Genomic DNA, 18,085 nt, shown 5'->3' with positions numbered 1-18,085 from the left:
CTGGTCTGTCCTACATGTGACTCCAGACTGACAGCAATGTGGTTGACTCTTAACTGCCCTCTGAAATGGCCCAACAACCTTCTCACTTCAACGGCAGTTAGGGATGGACAAAGATTACTGACCATGCTCATGATGCCCACATCCCATAACAGAATTGTTGTAATGGTCAATGCTATGCAGGACAAAGCAATCTGCTTGAATTAACATGTGATTGACTTTGCAAAAGCCTGCTCTTCCAGAAAATTCAGTTAAATCAAAATCAGTTTATTTAGCAATATGAAGCAACATGATCAATCTGTCAACAACACAGAAAGTTGAGGCAAAAGGATGGAAGCTGGCCTGTTTTGTCATTTTACTGAAAAAAGTTTGAAGTATTGAATAGTGCACAAACTGAACATTCATCCTCATCCATATGTGAATTATATGTGAATTATCTGACGACTTAGACATGCCGATTTCTGGAGAAGCCACTTCGCCTGATTAAGTTGAACAAGAAGTGGACTCTGAAATGACAGTGGAACTGTAAAATATTGCTGAGGGGAAAAAAACAGTCCTGAAGACATTGCCTTAAAGCCAAAATCTAATGCATTGGATATGATAGAATATTTCCTCCTAAATAAACCAGAAAACATAGGTGATTTGGAAAATTTGAGAAAAAGGTTTGAGGTTGGAGGCCGAAAATAGGTTAGAAATGCTTAGGAAATCAGAAGCACAATGGAACATGGCCTAACGATTGGAGAGGTGTATGCCCTAGATATTGACAGAAGACCAGACAGGGTTTGTGAAGTTGTCCAGTAACTTTAGGAGGCTATTGAATGTGGTCATGACCCCGTTGGACAGTAGGGTGCTGAAGGTGATAGTAGCGATGGATGCAAAGAAGGCCTATGGCCTGTTGAGTGGCAATATTTGTTTGAGGCTCTGAGGATGTTTGAGTTTGGACCAAGTGGCAAAGGTATAATTGCTCTATCCATTCCCCAAGGTGAATGTTCAAATGAATGGAGTCAAGATTTTTTGAGCTAGATAGGGGAACGAGGCAGGGATACCCGCTGTCACCATTATTGTTTGCACTGGCAAGAGAGCTGCTGCCGATTGTACTCCGGGCCTTGGAGGAGTGGCAGGGTCTTGTGAGGGTGGCAGGGAGCACAGGGTGCCGTGAGAGGCCGACGACTTGTTGCTATGTGTAGCGGATCCGTTGGATAGCATGGGAAGAATTACAATGTTGCTGGGGCAATTTGAGGCCTTCTCCAGATACAAATTAAATGTAGGCAAGAGTGAGGTTTTCCCAGTGGATGGGTTGGGATGATATAACCGATGATTTTATGAAGAAAAAGTATAGAAAAAAGCCTATCAACAGCAGAAGCAAGAAGCTGTTAAAATCTGTCCGTCTTCCATCGTCATACAATCATACAATCCAGCATTACAGAAGGAGGCCATTTGGCCCATTGAGTCTGCTGCAACTCCCTGAAAGAGCACCATACCCCTGGCCTAATCCTCCGCCACAACCCCACCTAACATTTGGATCTCGCGGGAAATTTAGCTTGGCCAATCCACTTTACCTGCACATCTTTGGAATGTGGGAGGAAACCAGAGCTCCTGAAGGAACCGGCGCAGACATGGGGAGAATGTGCCAACTCCACACAGACAGTAACCCAAGGCCGGAATTGAATCCGGGTCCCTGGTGCTGTGATGCAGCAGTGCTAACCACTGCGCCGCCATGCTGCCCCATTCTCTCGTTTAATCCTGTTTTTCAAAATTACCACTGCGCCGCCATGCTGCCCCATTCTCTCGTTTAATCCTGTTTTTCAAAATTAACCATTGATAATCTGATATAATGGCTGCAACTGATCATATAACGATAGTTCTAACCACCATAGCTCTGAAGATTGGCATTCAGAAAGTCTCTTCCCGCACAAAGAACGGAATCCTGCAGACAGAGCCACTGATATTGGACTTGGACTCACTGGACACTTCATTCAAGTGAATTTGCAGTAGCAACTTCATTGATTTTGTGAGGGGAAGTAAAGAAGTTAGGTTTTGAAACTGAGTGAGACTCTGAAACATACTGAATGGCAGCATATGCATCTTGTCGTTGGAGTGTTTGCTCCTGCACTGGACTGGCTCATTCGGTCCTGCACTGGCCTGTGCTGCTGTAACATCAACGGCTGATTTTTCCATCTTGTTGCTCATCAGCAAGTTCCATGTTGTCACAACTCAAGACACACATCGTAATATTGACCATCTTTACCGTCATTCTGACAAGAGGTACGTCTGGATTTCAATTCAACCATTATTCATACACGGTAAGGGAGAGGCCAGACATCTTGGGAAGTGGGGGGTGGGGTGGGGGGTGGGGGGGGGGGGGTGGTGGTGATCCCAAAGGGAGAGGATGGGTGGGGTCGGGAGCAGCATGAGGGGCCCAGAAATGAAGGTGAGGGCAGGGCTGCACAAAGTGCAAATTGGTGCTATAAAACTAAGATCCCTATCTGCCCCCTCAGCTGGATGCAGGAGATCTTATGACACAATTTTAAAGAAGAAAACGGGACAATTTCCCCCGATGTTTTAGTTTGTCCTCCAGCCAGCTGAAACAGATTAGCTGGTCATGAGCACGCTGTGCCCTATGTCCTGCATTACAACAGTAATGACTTCAAAAACACTTGATTGCCTGTGAAGTGTCTTGGGGGACAGCCTTCTCAAAGGCGCTACATATAAATTCCTTACTTCTCGTGTCAAAGGAGACAAACTTGTCAGATGAATGGGATGTCAGGGGGCCGAGCCATGCTGCACCTCACCTGGGCGAGTTTAATGTGGAAGGGCCTCACCCTAACCACAGTCTTTCACTCCCCAACGCTCACTGAACATACCATGACATGCAGAGCCTGTGTTTTTTAAATGATAAGATTAAAGTAAGTAACCGCAAGGCTTAAGGACGCTGATTTAAATGGGATCCGTTTAAAATTGCAGCTATACCGTTTGACTTTTGGCACACTGGAGTTGGAGACTTGACAGGTACCTGACTAAAATCCCGCTTTTATAGTGAGGCGGGGGTGAATCACCAGAACTCCTACTTTCTGCTATTGATGGGCCCGCCAAGGAACCAGATTCTCGGCAATTGGACATTTCAGAGACACGGAATCCCACGAATGTCACTTAATGACAGGGGGAAAGGCAGACATTCCCCAGCCGTTCCTGGAAAGAGGAATGCTCCCCCCTTGGAAGTGTCACGTTAAAGACTATTTTTGAGGGGGTGTGAAAGTCCATGCAGCACAAATGTTTCGGGTGAAATGCAGATGGGTGAGGTGAGGGAAGTTAACTGAGGAAGTGGCGAAAGGCGTTCTCAAAGTTATCGGTGTCATTTGGTGTTAACGGAGCTCCATCTGCCCAAGGGGTTGTCATTTGCATATCTTGTTTCACTTGTCCCGTCAAACAGCGTTTCGAATTCCTCACGCTTGAAGATGTTCCGGTGACACGGTAAAGAATTTCCCAAAGCCGCCTCCCCTTTTTTAGTTTTTGTTTCAGGTGAGCCAAAAAAAAAGGGTGGCAAGGCACGCCTCTGCCGAGCGTGAAGTGCTGGTGGTCACGCCCTAAACTCACTGACAGATCCCATTTAAAGAGTGGCTCGTCGCCCTAGGTGTTCGGGATTACTGAGGCTCAGCACAGTGCGGGAACCCCGGGCTATTGGGGCACTACTTCCCTCTCACCAATCTCTCTGCTGCTTCGCTTCGGGTGCCCCCACCCCCTGCTTCTCCCTGGCACCTTTATTTATTTCATCGGAGACATGAAGGAAGGCCACGAAGTGCCGCCGGGTGGTTCGTGGCTGCTGCTGGTTTGAGACAAGTGGAGCTTTTCCTTCTCCCCCTCCCTCTCTTTGGAAGGTGGGTGAGGGAGGAGTGATCCAGCCCCACCGTCCGCACCCAGTCGCCAGCGGCTCTGTTTTTGGTGAGTCTGACTTGTGGTTTGAATGTTCCTTGCTTCTCACTCCCCCCCCCCCCCCCCCCCCCCCAGCCCTCCGAGCGAGACATGCCCTTGAGAGACGCGTCCAGGTGAGGCTTCCCAGCGCAAGCAGTGCAGAGAGAGTATCAACTCCGCTAAACCTCTGCCCGAAAAACTCTCACCCGCCAGAAAGAAAAAAATGCCAGTGACTTCCCTCGATGACCTCCATTTGCACTCTCGCCGCCTCCGGCCAGTGGGTTGAAAAGTGAGCGGCTCACAATTTCAGACCGATCACTGTCAGGCTGTTAGAGACTGGGAAAGCCGCGGCAAAGTCGGTCTGTCACTAACACACTCCTTCAGCTGTTCTTTAGATCAGAGGGCACACCCGCGTGGAGCAAGGTTGCTTCATTCATCAGCAATTGTATATTCACTCAAAACATTTTTAAAAAACAGCAAATCTAAACCCTCGCCCCCGCCTATGCTTGCCAAAAATTGAATGTCCTAACCATTTAGTTTTAAGTTTCGTTGTTCATGCAGTTTAATTTACAAATTGGCTGAGGTGACCAGAGAGAGTTTCAGCTGAGAGTTGTGTGAGTGAGACTTGAAGTATCTTCAAGCGGAGACTGCCCGGCGATCTTTCCCTCCCTCTCAGTGTGTGTATGATCCGTGTGTTTGTATGTGCCCATGCATGTGTATTTGTGTGGAAAAAGTGCATGTGTATGAGTGTGCATATGCGTGTGAATTATGGTGTGCATGTATGTGTGTGTGTATGCATGGGCATGATGCATATGTGTGTATGTTTCATAGAACCCCCTACAGTGCACAAGAAAAAGGCCATTCGGCCATCTAGTCGGCACCACCCCTTGAAAGAGCACCCTACCGAGCACCCCCCCCCCCCCCCCCATTTCCCCAACCTGCACATCTTTGGGCTCTAACGGGCAATTTTAGCATGGCTAATCCACCTAACCTGCACATCTTTGGACAGTCAAGAAACGGGAGCATCCCAAGGAAACCCTCACAGACATGGGGAGAACGTGACAACTGCACACCGTGACCAATGGTCAGAATTGAACCCTGGTCCCTGGCGCTGCCAGCCAGCAGTGCTAACCACTGTGCCGCTATGCTGTCCATATGTATGTGCATGTATGTGTTTGTTATGGGTATGTGTCTATACGTGTATATGTGCACAGTGTGTATGTGTGTTGTCTATGGTTTCGGGTATCCTCAGTGCCCACAACCAAAATCTCTGAGTGCTGCCACAATGTTGTAGCCGGTAAGATCTCTAACCCCCGCCCTCGCACACACAGCCAGACACCTGTATCACTAGAAATCCCCCTTCTGATGCTCTAACTCCTCGCTGCCCTTGTCCATTCTCTGTTGGACTTGGATCTGAAATCTCAGTGGACCTGGCTGCTCTGTCCCACTTCTGACTCTCAGTTATCACCTCGGGCACACACCTGCCTCGACCAGCCATCTCAAAGCTGATGTCCGAACTCTTGCTGGTCGCTCTTCTCTCTCTCTCTCTCTCTGCTTGCACTGAGCCCCCCGAAGTCCTGGTTAATCACGACCATATCTTGAATCTATCTGGGCCCCATGTCCCCACTCTCTTCATTGTCCTTCTCCACTTCTCTCTCCCTCTCTCAGTTGTCTGAAGACCGGACGCTCCAACACGCCTGCTTTGCGTCTCCCTCTCACACTCGATGTCCTCCGAAGTCAAGTCACGATGGAGTGGCTCCGGTTCCCAAAAGAGCGGCTCGGCCCGCAGATCGACCATGTTGGAGATGTCTGAGAACGTGCCCTGCGCACAGTACGAGCCGGTTCCGCTGCCCTTACAGAGGAGCAACAGTCCCGAAAGCAGCACGGACAACAACCCGGAGATCTCTGCCGCGGACAGGCGGGCTGAGGTGATCATCAACCCCGATATCTCTCCTAAAGCTATCACTCTGCCACCACACATGTCGCTTTACAGCGGCCGCAAGCCCTTATTTTCCAAGGTGAACCTCCAAGGCAGAACTTACAATTTCTTAGAACGGCCCACCGGCTGGAAATGTTTTATCTACCACTTCACAGTGTGAGTACTATTTACCGTTCTCTCTCAAAAGTGCAATGAATTGCTCTGATAACCTATATTCTCGGGTTAAATCCTTAAAATGTGATTTTGGGCTACTGTACCAGTTCAACTTCTAATCCCCCCTCGAGTTATGAATGACAAATGAAATGTTTGAGACCTGGTTTGGAGGTGTATTGTGTGTGCTCAAAGAAGACAATTTGTTGGGAGGGGGATTGTTTAAATATGTTTGGCAGACTCTGCACCTTGTCGATGGGACTTCACCCAGAATAGTTCGTCTTTGGCCCTATAAGTGGTTTCTCAGCCCCTTTGATCGACTGCATTGCAGAACAACCTGATTGCCCACCCTGTTGCCAGATTGGTGACCTCTGTGTGCCATGCAACTCTAAAAAAAATGTGCTCTCGTCCTCTGGGAACTTTCCAAACATGTCCTCCAGGCGGGGATTACCGCTGGTCGCACTAGGGAAAGATGAAGACACTCGAGACCAACTTGCTGAGTGACCCCACTCCCGGGCTGGCACGTGTGCCGTCAAGCAGTTTGCGGTGCGGTCAGTTAGGGTTGTTTGGTTTCTAAAGGGCTGGTTTTATTTGTGTATTGCTCTGGCAACGATGCAGCGAGGACCATGCCGCTCATCAAATGAGAATTATAAATGATTCGATTAAACAGCGCGATTCGGTTCTGCGGGGGAAAGTGTGAGCAAGTCGTGTTGCCTACCGTCCTTTCCAGTGTTTGTCAAGTATTGCCTTTCGAGTAAATTGTATTCTATGATTAATGTGGCACCAATCATATTTTACAAATGCGTTGCTTCTAACTTTTAGAATGAAGGGGAGGGGGAAAGCGCCCTCAGATGGAAACCCCTGACTATTGAATTTAACCCCATTCCTAATCCTCCATTCGGCCATTCATCGTGCTGATCCAGTCCCAATTGCTCGGCTTTCCCCAACATTACCGTCCAAATATTTCCCCCTCTGCTATGTCCCTTCTGAAAATTCGTATCAGGACATTGCAGGTCAGAGCAATTCGTTCCAGCGAGAACGCCATTCTCCCCGCTTCTGGACCTGAATCACTTTAATTCTGCTTTATGTTTTGCTGCTTTCTAGACGGGTTCTCCTCCACAGGCAGGGTGGAGAGTGGCATTGGTGGTGGGCATGGGTGGGTGGGACTTCGAGGGGGAAAAATGCGAAAACCTTCAAGTTCAATAAAAAGCAAGTTTGATCCTATTGCAGGCGGACGGTAGGGCACTGACGCTGATGACTGCACACTCACTGTACAAGCAAATGCCCGTCCCCAGGTTGTAAATGTGACCCTGCAGCAGAGACTGTGATGGGGCATTCACTAACACGCTGTATTCCATCAGTCCTCTGGCAATGATACACATTTCCACCCTGTGTTTGAGGGAAATGATCAAAACAGATACACTATTCAGATATTTAAAACATGATTGAAGTTTAAAACTTTGATCGTATGTTGTGGTGTCCCGGCGTGAATTTTATTTATAAGGAAAGACTGTTCAGGGCGGGATTTCTCAAGAAAGAGAAGGCTGAAGGGTGACCCAGTAAAGGTTCACAACATTACCACGGATAGATGTGGCGATTTTGGGAGAATTCCAAACCAGGGCTCATAAATGTCAGCTGGTCATCAATGAATCTGGTAGATTTCAAGGAAAACTTCTTTCCCCAAAATATACTTTGTTAAAAACATTCGTGAAGGTATATTACAAAACAACTGTGACAGTAACGATCAATTTAGTTAAACACAGTGCATGGCATGAAAATAGAGTGTGCTGTATCAAGCCAGCAGGTCTGGCAGCATGTGTGGAGAAAGGTAACGTTTCGAGTCAGTTTGACTTCTTCAGAGCTACATGGCATCCGCATTTACACAGTAGAGCATAATGGAATATGCTTCCATAATGGAACATAATGTAATGGAGACACCATCCTGATGATATATTGTGATAGAACATAGAACATAGAACAGTACAGCACAGAACAGGCCCTTCGGCCCTCAATGTTGTGCCGAGCAATGATCACCCTACTCAAACCCACGTATCCACCCTATACCCGTAACCCAACAACCCCCCCCACCTTACTTTTTAGGACACTACGGGCAATTTATTTATTTATTTATTTATTTTAAAATTTAGATTACCCAATTATTTTTTCCAATTAAGGGGCAATTTAGCGTGGCCAATCCACCTACTCTGCACATTTTTTTGGGTTGTGGGGGCGAAACCCACACAGACACGGGGAGAATGTGCAAACTCCACACAGACAGTGACCCAGAGCCGGGATCGAACCTGGGACCTCAGCGCTGTGAGGCGGTTGTGCTAACCACTAGGCCACCGTGCTGCCCTTCTACGGGCAATTTAGCATGGCCAATCCACCTAACCCGCACATCTTTGGACTGTGGGAGGAAACCGGAGCACCCGGAGGAAACCCACGCACACACGGGGAGGACGTGCAGACTCCGCACAGACAGTGACCCAGCCGGGAACCGAACCTGGGACCCTGGAGCTGTGAAGCATTTATGCTAACCACCATGCTACCGTGCTGTATTTAAACATTTTGCGATGTATACAGTCTAAGGGTTTTTTCATTTGTTCCAGCTATTCAGTGTATTATGGTAGGTGGGCTCAAAATTGTGGGCTTTCCTCACTGAGGTTTTGTGGTCGCTGTATCCCTCACCCTGCATGCTGCCCACTGGAACGCGCCAGTTTACGAAACGTGGTCGTGGACGGCTCCTTGCACTGGAAAGACAGCAAGTTTTATACATATCAAAGAGTGCTTGATGTTTGTCTCGGCGTTGGCACCCCTGGGAACTGTCCAGAGGGCTCCGAACCGTGTGTTGCAAGGCTGTTGTTGATCAACTTCGGCACATTCCGGAAGGAGGTGGACGACAATCTTTTCCCCAATTGGAGCTGCTTGGCGTGGTGTTGAGACTTTGTGCTGAAGCGGGGTCTGACATACACAGCCCTTCCCACCAGCAGCCAAGCTAAGGGAAGAGATGGTGGCATTGCCAGGCCCAGGCTAATTCTCGAGGGAAATAGTTTCCAACCCACCATGTTAGCTGGTGGAATTTAAATTCAAATAATAAAAATCTGGAATTATAAAGCTAGTCTCAGTAATGATTAAACTATCATTGAGTGTGGTTAAACATCTGGTTCACTATGCCCTTTAGGGAGGTTGGACCAACAAATGCTGCCCTTTCCAGTGATTGACACATCCCATGAAAGAATAAAGGGAAATAAAGCTTCATCTTGGTGCTTGTTTGAACATTCTGGCGATGAGGCAGTCTGCTAGATGATTTAGACAATCTGCTCAGGGAACCATCCAACAGGATTCACCATCTCCGTTTTACACATTCTTTTACCCAGAGGAATGTGGAACTTGCTGTCACATGAGAGTATTGGTGTGAATAACATTTACAGAGAAGTTAAAAATTGGCATGAGAGGGAAAGGAGTGAGACACCATTCTAATTGGGTTGGACCAAGTAAGATGGCTGGAGGACGCTACGCCAGCATTGATCTGTTGGGCTGAATGGACTGTTTATGTGTTGTAAATTCTACAACACTGTTAGACAGTGCAGCAAGACTGACTCCTTGCTGCTACTCCAACTTGACCAGTAACGTTTTAACCAGTCCACTTTGATAACCTCGGCTTTAACTTCAAACCTGTTATATTGTGTCCGTTTGTGTTTGTGTGTATGCATATGCCTGATGTGTACAAGTATGTATGTGTGCATGTCACATGAAAGACACACAAACTTAGAACTGTGATAAGATTCTATGTAATTCCGCATAGCATTGATGAACTAAAACCGAATATAACATCTTTTGTTCTATTAGCACTACAACTCCAGTTCAGTTTAAATTGTGAGACAGCTCTATCCTTCACACTACCTGACTCTGGCCAAGAGAACACTTACCAAAAATAGGAGCGACTCTGAAATACGGTGCTGATGTGTTATGTGAGAGCCCCCCTGCCAGCCCGATCACCACAACCTGCAGAATGCTGTATGGAATGTGGGGCTAAGCTGTGAGCGCTCTTAAATCTGACATGTGTTATTGCCTCAGAACACACTCTGGCCTATTACATGTTATCCCTCACACAGTAACATTTCCATTCACTTTCTGTCATGACACCACACACTTACTGTTATAGACAGATTAATTATCCGGTTACATATAGTGTGCAAAGGAAAACTATTTCCTTTCCAGTTCCAGTACTACAAGGACCAGGGTGAATTTTGTGTTTGAATTTAAAACCTTTTTTTTCAAACCGGTTAACTGCAGCTAACATATATGAATATGAATCAGTTCCAAAATACACTTCTGATGTATCTTATTACTTTGTTTGGAAAAGTGTATTTGAGGAGCTAAGTGAGATCAAGCATTCTGTTCAAGGTCAAGGAAGGAATATAGAGGAAATGATAGGATTTTGCCACTGATTGAGACTATCAACTCCTTGCTATTTAATAACGGCCCCACAGTCATCGGCCCACTCCTTGGGGAGCAAAACAAAGTCAATGGGAGAGCTGCACATTCCCATTGACTGACCCATTTGAATTGCACACCTCAAAGGTTAAACAGCACTGCTGAGGATAACAGCCAACGCACCCAAAGCAAAGAATATGTTAATGAAGAGGCTGCAATTTAGCAACTGGAAATTTGAAAGAGCAGAAAGTAAGGAACTTTGTCGGCCTCCAAAAGGACTGAGGTTACACCAGCTGCCTCGCTGTTCGCACAGATAATTGTGTGCTCCCCTTATAGTGATCTGTATATCTGCAGGTATGTAAGGGGTTAACATCTGTAAGTAAGTGCTGGACAACCACTAGATGGCAGCACCAGATATACATATATAAGCTACGCTCAGAGGGTTCCGCTTCTTCTTATCAGGAGTGACTAGTGAACAGTGCGTAGAGATATAGCTTAGTGAGCAGGTGTAGTTAAACAATATGTATATACTTAATCTTATTTATATAATCTTCAGTTATAGTTGTAGAAGAGTGAACAAACGCATAGTTATTTATAATCGTTACTCAATAAACAGTATTTGTTTAATTTGAAGACTTCAAGTGTCACTGAACATCAACCATCCGACCATTCCGGAAGTAAGCAAATGAGTAACAAGATATTACTATACGTAATATAACACCCCAAACACAGGTTGATATAGCAGTGCTCTCTGAAATGGGCAGCAACAGAGCAAGCGCTATGAGAACCGTCTTTGAGTTTTTGATAAAGAGCTAGCGTGGCAAATCCTGAAAAGGAATGAAATCTCTTAAAAATAGAGGCGGTCCCTCTTTTTGCTTGGTGCATTTTATATTTCATAGTGATATTGGCGTCGAATAAGCAATGTCGCTAATTTTGCTTGATCGGAGATTTGCTGGGTTCCAGAATGTGGCTGTTTTTGTAAATGTTGAAGTGAACTTTGTAAAGAATTAAAAGCTGAAAATGCTGGAAAACGCCCAGCTGGTCAGGCAGCACCTCGTGAACAGAGTTACAGTGAACCGTTCAGGCCAATAATCTCTTCATCCAAGCTAAACCGTGCTGCAGATGAACAGCTTTTAAGCAAAGTGCAGAGCTGGAGTTAAAGGTAAAGGTCTGATAGGTTAAGGGGCAGGAGTCAGTAAATGCCAAAAAAAAGTGATGGTGCAAGGCCAGAGGAGCTAATAATAAGCCACGGATCGAAACAAAAGATAGACCCAGAGTATAATCAGTACTCTCTTTGTTTAACATCTACATGTCAAAAAATGAGGTGTTAACCTGGTGAAGCTGCAATACAGACATGCTGCATTGTGGAGTTTAGCAATCCCAGAACCAATGGGTCATATCTAAGATATGCAGTCTTGCCATATCCAGTCGTGAATGGCGGTGGACAATTAGAAAACTCACTGGAGGTGGACGCTCCACAAAACCAACATATAAAGTGCAAAAGACAAGCCACCTGCAACCAACTTCAGCTAGAAGTGCCAAGTGGACTTGGCATCTTCCCCAAAAATCTATCCACACACCAGGCTGGGTAAGGAGGGAATCCCAGGTTGAAAGGGAGCCATTCACTTCAACACCCAACTTTCATATAAATTCCTCCCAGGCCAGTTTGGAGTGTGCAAAACCAGAGGAGAATTCAAGATACGTTTGAGTTAAAACCCAATTCCTTACCTTGGCACTAGTCTCCTCCCCCTTTCCTGGTGACCAGGTCTGGGGCCTCATGTGTTTGTCTCTCTCTCTCTTTCTCTTGACAAAATTCCCCAGCCAATGGGTTTCTCTGTTCCCACTGGCAGCATACCCCTGCCCGTGGATTTCCCAGCGGTGTGGGGTGGCTTCAATGAGAAGTCTCACTGACAACCACCAAGAAACACGTGGCTGGATGTCTACAGAATCTCTCGCTCTGCTACTTAAGTTTTAAAAAAAACTTTTTTTTTAGTTAGCTCTACTGCTTGGAATTTTTAATGGTCCTTTTTTTATTAGTTACACATATTCTTTTACGTTATTATTTTATTGCTTTGCCATTACTTTATTGTGCTCAATGAGTTGTTTCTGTCTTCTTCCTACCTTAAATGAACTCTTTCAGATTCATGCTCAAACCAGATCTTAGCTGCTGCTGGGTGTCTGGCTGAGGAGAATGAGAGGCTCACAAACAGTTTGATTGTTTTTTGGAGGGCTTGCAAAAGGGGTTAATTTTGCTCCAATTGGGGCAGCACGGTGACGCAGTGGGTTAGCCCTGCTGCCTCACGGTGCCGAGGTCCCAGGTTCGATCCCGGCTCTGGGTCACTGTCCGTGTGGAGTTTGCACATTCTCCCCGTGTTTGTGTGGGTTTCGCCCACACAACCCAAAGATGTGCAGGTTAGGTGGATTGGCCACGCTAAATTGCCCCTTAATTGGAAAAAATGAATTGGGTACTCTAAATTTATAAAAAAAGAAATAGAGTGGGAGGGGCGGCATGCGGCACAGTGGTTAGCACTGGGACTGCAGCGCTGAGGACCCGGGTTCGAAACCCGGCCCTGGGTCACTGTCCATGTGAAGTTTGCACATTCTCCTGTGTCCGTGTGGGTTTCACCTCCCACAACCCTAAGATGTGCATGTTAGGTGGATTGGCCACCCTAAATTACCCCGTAATTGGGAACAAAAATAATTGGATACTCGAAATGTTTTAAAAAAATAAATAGAGTTTTCTCTGGCTGGGGCGGGATGGGGGGGGGGGTCTGGAACAAGGGGTCACAGTCTCAGGATTCGAGCAAGGCCATTGAGATGAAGAGACCACAGAAGGCTGGGGGAGGCCAACTCTCTGAATAAATTTAAGAAGGGAAAAGATAGATTTCCATGTCGGATTTTCCTCCTCCTCCATGGTGTGTTCTGTAGTGGCAGAAGGGCAGCTCGCCAGTGGCAAGATCAAAAGCTCCCGCAATTGTCAACATGGTTTCCCATTGAATGCACCCCTCGCCGCCGTGAAACATGCAGTGGGGGTTAACCGTCAGTGGGACCGTAAGGTCTTGAGTTGGAGGATCAGCCATGATCATAATGAATGGCGGAGCAGGCTTGAAAGGTGGAAAGACCTACCCCTGCTCCTATATTCTATGTTTCTATTATTTCAGATCAATTGGTTATTGCTACTTTAATGGATTATTGTATCATTTTTGAACTTTAAAAGAAAAAAATTTAGAGTACCCATTCATTTTTTCCAATTAAAGGGCAATTTAGCATGGTCAATCCACCTAACCTGCACATCTTTGGATTGTGGGGCGAAACCCACGCAAACACGGGGAGAATGTGCAAACTCCACAAGAACAGTGACCCAGAGCAGGGATAACCCATACAATTTTTTAAACTTGGAAATGAAACCAGGAGTCATATGCCCCGAACGTCCAATTTGCAGATGGTTGTTTCTCAGAAGGCCCTACTCACTGATTTAATGTGAATTGCACAGGAAGTTTGGAATTCCAATGGCATTTTCCCCACCCTGGTCCCACGCTGTCCCCCCCCCCCCCCCCCCCCCCCCCCCCCCCCCCCCTCCCCTGGACTATCCACCCAACCCCTGGTCCACCATGCACCCTCATTGTCTTTTAGTTGCGACCCTATCTCCCCACCCACCCATCTACCACCCTACTCCCTCACCCACCTCATTCACCCATCTGCCTTCATGCCCACTTATCCTAGACCCTTACATATTCAAGTGTCTTTAGGACATTTAAACTTCCCGGAATATGGTATCTGCTATCTGTATAGGGAGATGAGATGGTGGCACGATGGTCCAGTGGTTAACACTGTTGTCTCACGGAGCTGAGGTCCCAGGTTCGATCCCGGCCTCGGGTCACTGTCCATGTGGAGTTTGCACATTCTCCCTGCGTCTGCGTAGGTCTCACTCCTGCAACACAAAAAGGATAGGTGGATTGGGTACACTAAATTATTCCTTAATTGTGGGGAAAAAAAAGAATTGAGTACTCTAAATTTATTTAAAAAAATAAAAATTAAAAGCAGATGAGGCTTGACTTCCCATCAAAATCCTGCACGATGAGAAGGACTCCCAGAACAGGTCTGGTTCACATATCTGAGGAGTCAGGGTTCAAAAGTCCAAGTGAGAAATACGGAGCTACAATCCAAAGTAAGTAAGTAGGAGTAGAACGGCAATTTAATGGTGATTCAGCCCAAAATTTCATTATTACTTCAGGATATTCTCATTTGTCTTGGGATTGTTGCTTGCAGTGCTTGTGAGGTTCAAATCATTTATGTTACTGTCCATATGTTGCATAGCAACATACCTCGTTTCCTAACAGCGCTGGGGGAAATAGTGACACCAGAGGGACTGGAGCAGTTGAGTAAGGCGGTTCCCTAGCACTTTTTCAAGGGCAGTTAAAGATGAGCAACAAATGCCGACCTTGCCAACAACTCTTCACTTCCCATGAAAGAATAGAAAACGCTCCCAACTCATCCATCATTTCCCCACCTGTATCCCTTCATAATTTAATGTTTTTCTGACATCTTTGCTTGGCCCTCATTTGCTGTCCATCCTCTAAAATACAGGCTCGTAGGAGTAGACCACAAGGACCATCGAGCCTGCTCCACTCTTCAATACAATCCTAGATAACCATGGACATCAACTCCACTTTCCTTACACATTCTCCCTGTGTTTGTGTGGGTTTTGTCCCCACAACCTAAAAGATGTGCAGGGTAGGTGGATTGGCCACGCTAAATTGCCCCTTTATTGGAAAAAATGAATTGGGTAACCTAAATTTTTTTTTTAAAATCTCGACTTTCCTGCACATTTTCCCTTTTATAACTACAATTTCATTTATTATCTATTCAATTTTCCACGTATTCTTCATTTCCCTCCATGACTTCTTTCTATCCTCCCTCTGAAATCTTATCCAGCCACATCTCACTGCCTACCTCTTCTGAGTCTGAGCACAATATAGCCCCTTCCCACCTGCTCCACCGTCAGTCGTAAGTTGTTACAGCTCACTCACTTGAATCTCTTCTTGAGTCCTAAGCCCCTGCAAACAGTTTTTCTTTTGCCACTCCTCAAAACCCACCTCTTTAGTCACTGATCATAATTTTTTTCTCCCAACTACCAACGCATGTGCTGATTTGCAAAACACTTGTGGGAGGGGTGTACCTCATAGTATCCCACGGTGCTCACAGAGTTTTAATTAGCATGAGTAGTTAACAAAAATAATGAATAAAGATACTTTTGGAATAACCATAAAGAATTGATGTTCATAAAAGTCAATTTAAGAAAAAGTTTTGCAGACTTCCATGTGCTAATACATTCACGGAGGTTTTAAGAATCATAGAATTTACAGTGCAGAAGGAGGCCATTTAGCCCATCGAGTCTGCACCGGCCCTTCGAAAGATCACCCCACTTAAGCCCACACCTCCACCATATCCCCATAACCTCAACTACCCTTTTGGTCTCTAAGGGGCAATTTAGCATGGCCCAGTCCACCTAACCTGCACATCTTTGGACTTTGGGAGGAAACCGGAGCACCCGGAGGAAATCCACGGAAAGAATGTGCAGACTCCACACAGACAATGACCGAAGCCGGGAGTCGAACCTGCGACCCTGGAGCTGTGAAGCAACATTGCTAACCACTGTGCTACCATGCCACCCCTCAGCAGTATGAAAGGAGCAAAAGATGTTGTAGAAATGACATTTTCATACAAGCAGTAAAACCAATTTATTAACCTCACCAATAACTTGCAATCAAGCACCACATGCACTAACAGGATGGAGAGATAGATTTGAAAAGAAGTAGATAGGTAAAGAGTAAGAAAGGCTTAGGGGGAAGCATGGTAGCACAGTGCTTAGCATTGCTGCCTCATGGCGCTGAGGTCCCAGGTTCGATCCCGGCTCTGGGTCACTGTCCATGTGGAGTTTGCACATTCTCAGTGTGTTTGCATGGGTTTCGCTCCCACAACCCAAAGATGTGCAAGCTAGGTGGATTGGCCACTCTAAATTGCCCCTTAATTGGAAAAAATGAATTGGGTACTCTAAATTTAAAAAAAAGAAAGGAATAGAAAGATTACACATATGCCTTAGTGGGAAAACAAGTGTTGTCTGTAATGTATACTGAATGTGTCGATTGCATTCCTATGCTTCACAATTTCCCAATCTGAATGTCGTGCCAGTTGACAGACAGTTAAAACTTTCTTTGTGGTTCCTAGTACATAAACGTCTTTGGATTTTCCGATTTTTTTGTTTCTCCCCCCCCCCCCCTTTTATTCCTTCGTCATCTCTCCTTCACTATAATAATAATAATCTTTAATGTCACAAGTAGGCTTACATTAACACTGCAATGAGGTTACTGTGAAAAGCCCCTAGTGGCCACATTCCGGCGCCTGTTCGGGTACACAAAGTTGAGAATTCAGAATCTCCAATTCAGTTCATGAGTCCGTTAGGGAGGAATGTGGGGAGGAGTAAGGACGTTTGTTCTGAAAAATACATCTACATAAACAAAATTGTTGAAAAAAACCTCAATGTATTCGATGAAAGAAAAAAATCTAAACCAATACGTCACTGGTAGTTAGGGACATATATTCAGATGTGTCTCCAATGAACTGAGTTTGAAATTAGATAGAGCTGATACCGTTTCTAGGGAGGGAAGCAGTTTTGCTTAGGACAGGAGAAAAGCTGCTGACACAATAGGAAAATACATGGAACAATTGTCCAAATTAGTAAAAAAAAAAAAAAATTGCTGATGTTGATAAAGGAGCAAATGGCAGCAGCAATTCAGGAAAGATCACAGGAGAAGAAACCCACAGTGAAATAAACCCACAGTGAAATAAACCCAAGTGACAAAGCAGCTGCCAAGAAGGCAGAAGTTAAGAAAATAATATAGCTTACTTGGGGAGTTGAGGGGGGGGGGGGGGGGGGGGGGGGGGGGGGTCCTTCTCATCAGAGACTAGACAGCAAGGGCCTTCATTTTTACTCCATGTGTTCTACTGCCGATCTGGTCTCACAGCTAACAGATAGAGCCACACACATGTCAAGAACTGGAGATATGGAACTGCTGCCCAGTCTTGCAATCAAATCATGGACAAACAACTCTGTCCTCTCATGACACACCAGAGCATGAACAGACAGTATTTTGTTCTGCATAGTAGTCCAGTTTTTAGTTAGTTTGTCAGTGTGTCAACTGTTATCCACCATTCCAGCCCACAATTTTCTTCTAAGTGGCAAGATAAGAAACGTTGCCACCAATTGGTTACAACTTAATAATAATAACAATCGCTTATTGTCACAAGTAGGCTTCAATTAAGTTACTGTGAAAAGCCCCTAGTCGCCACATTCCGGCACCTGTTCGGGGAGACCAGTGCAGGACTTTAAGATAATCACAAATAAAATTCAATAAGGGATTCAAGAAAACCGTATTTCCCCAGATATTAGTTGAGGTAAATAATATTAAAGGGGAAGCTAGGCAAATTCATGAAGGAGAAAAGAATATAAGGCTGTGCTGATAAGTTTAGAATTAATGGCGTTGGATGAGGCTCATGTGGAGCATAAATTCCAGCACAGGCCAGTTGGGCAGAATGATCTGTTTCTGTGTTATCCCTCTTTGTCTGAAGGCACAGAATATTTCTTGGTATAGT

The 18,085-nt window shown here is 45.7% G+C and overlaps 1 protein-coding gene across 1 annotated transcript in view; it reads left to right on the top strand.

Annotated features, from left to right (window-relative positions):
• Positions 1 to 3,621: 3,621 nt before the first annotated feature.
• LOC119971636 (potassium voltage-gated channel subfamily KQT member 1) overlaps positions 3,622 to 18,085 on the top strand; it is an 865,896-nt gene continuing 851,432 nt past the window's right edge. Inside the window, exons 1-2 of the mRNA XM_038807461.1 lie at positions 3,622 to 3,934; positions 5,574 to 6,001. Coding sequence (XP_038663389.1) covers positions 5,631 to 6,001 — 371 coding nt within the window. The 5' untranslated portion in view covers positions 3,622 to 3,934; positions 5,574 to 5,630. The remainder of the gene's footprint in view (positions 3,935 to 5,573; positions 6,002 to 18,085) is intronic.

This window comes from Scyliorhinus canicula, chromosome 9 (assembly GCF_902713615.1).
Source record: "Scyliorhinus canicula chromosome 9, sScyCan1.1, whole genome shotgun sequence".
Taxonomy (NCBI): domain Eukaryota; kingdom Metazoa; phylum Chordata; class Chondrichthyes; order Carcharhiniformes; family Scyliorhinidae; genus Scyliorhinus; species Scyliorhinus canicula.
This window is presented reverse-complemented; position numbering and strand designations above follow the sequence as displayed.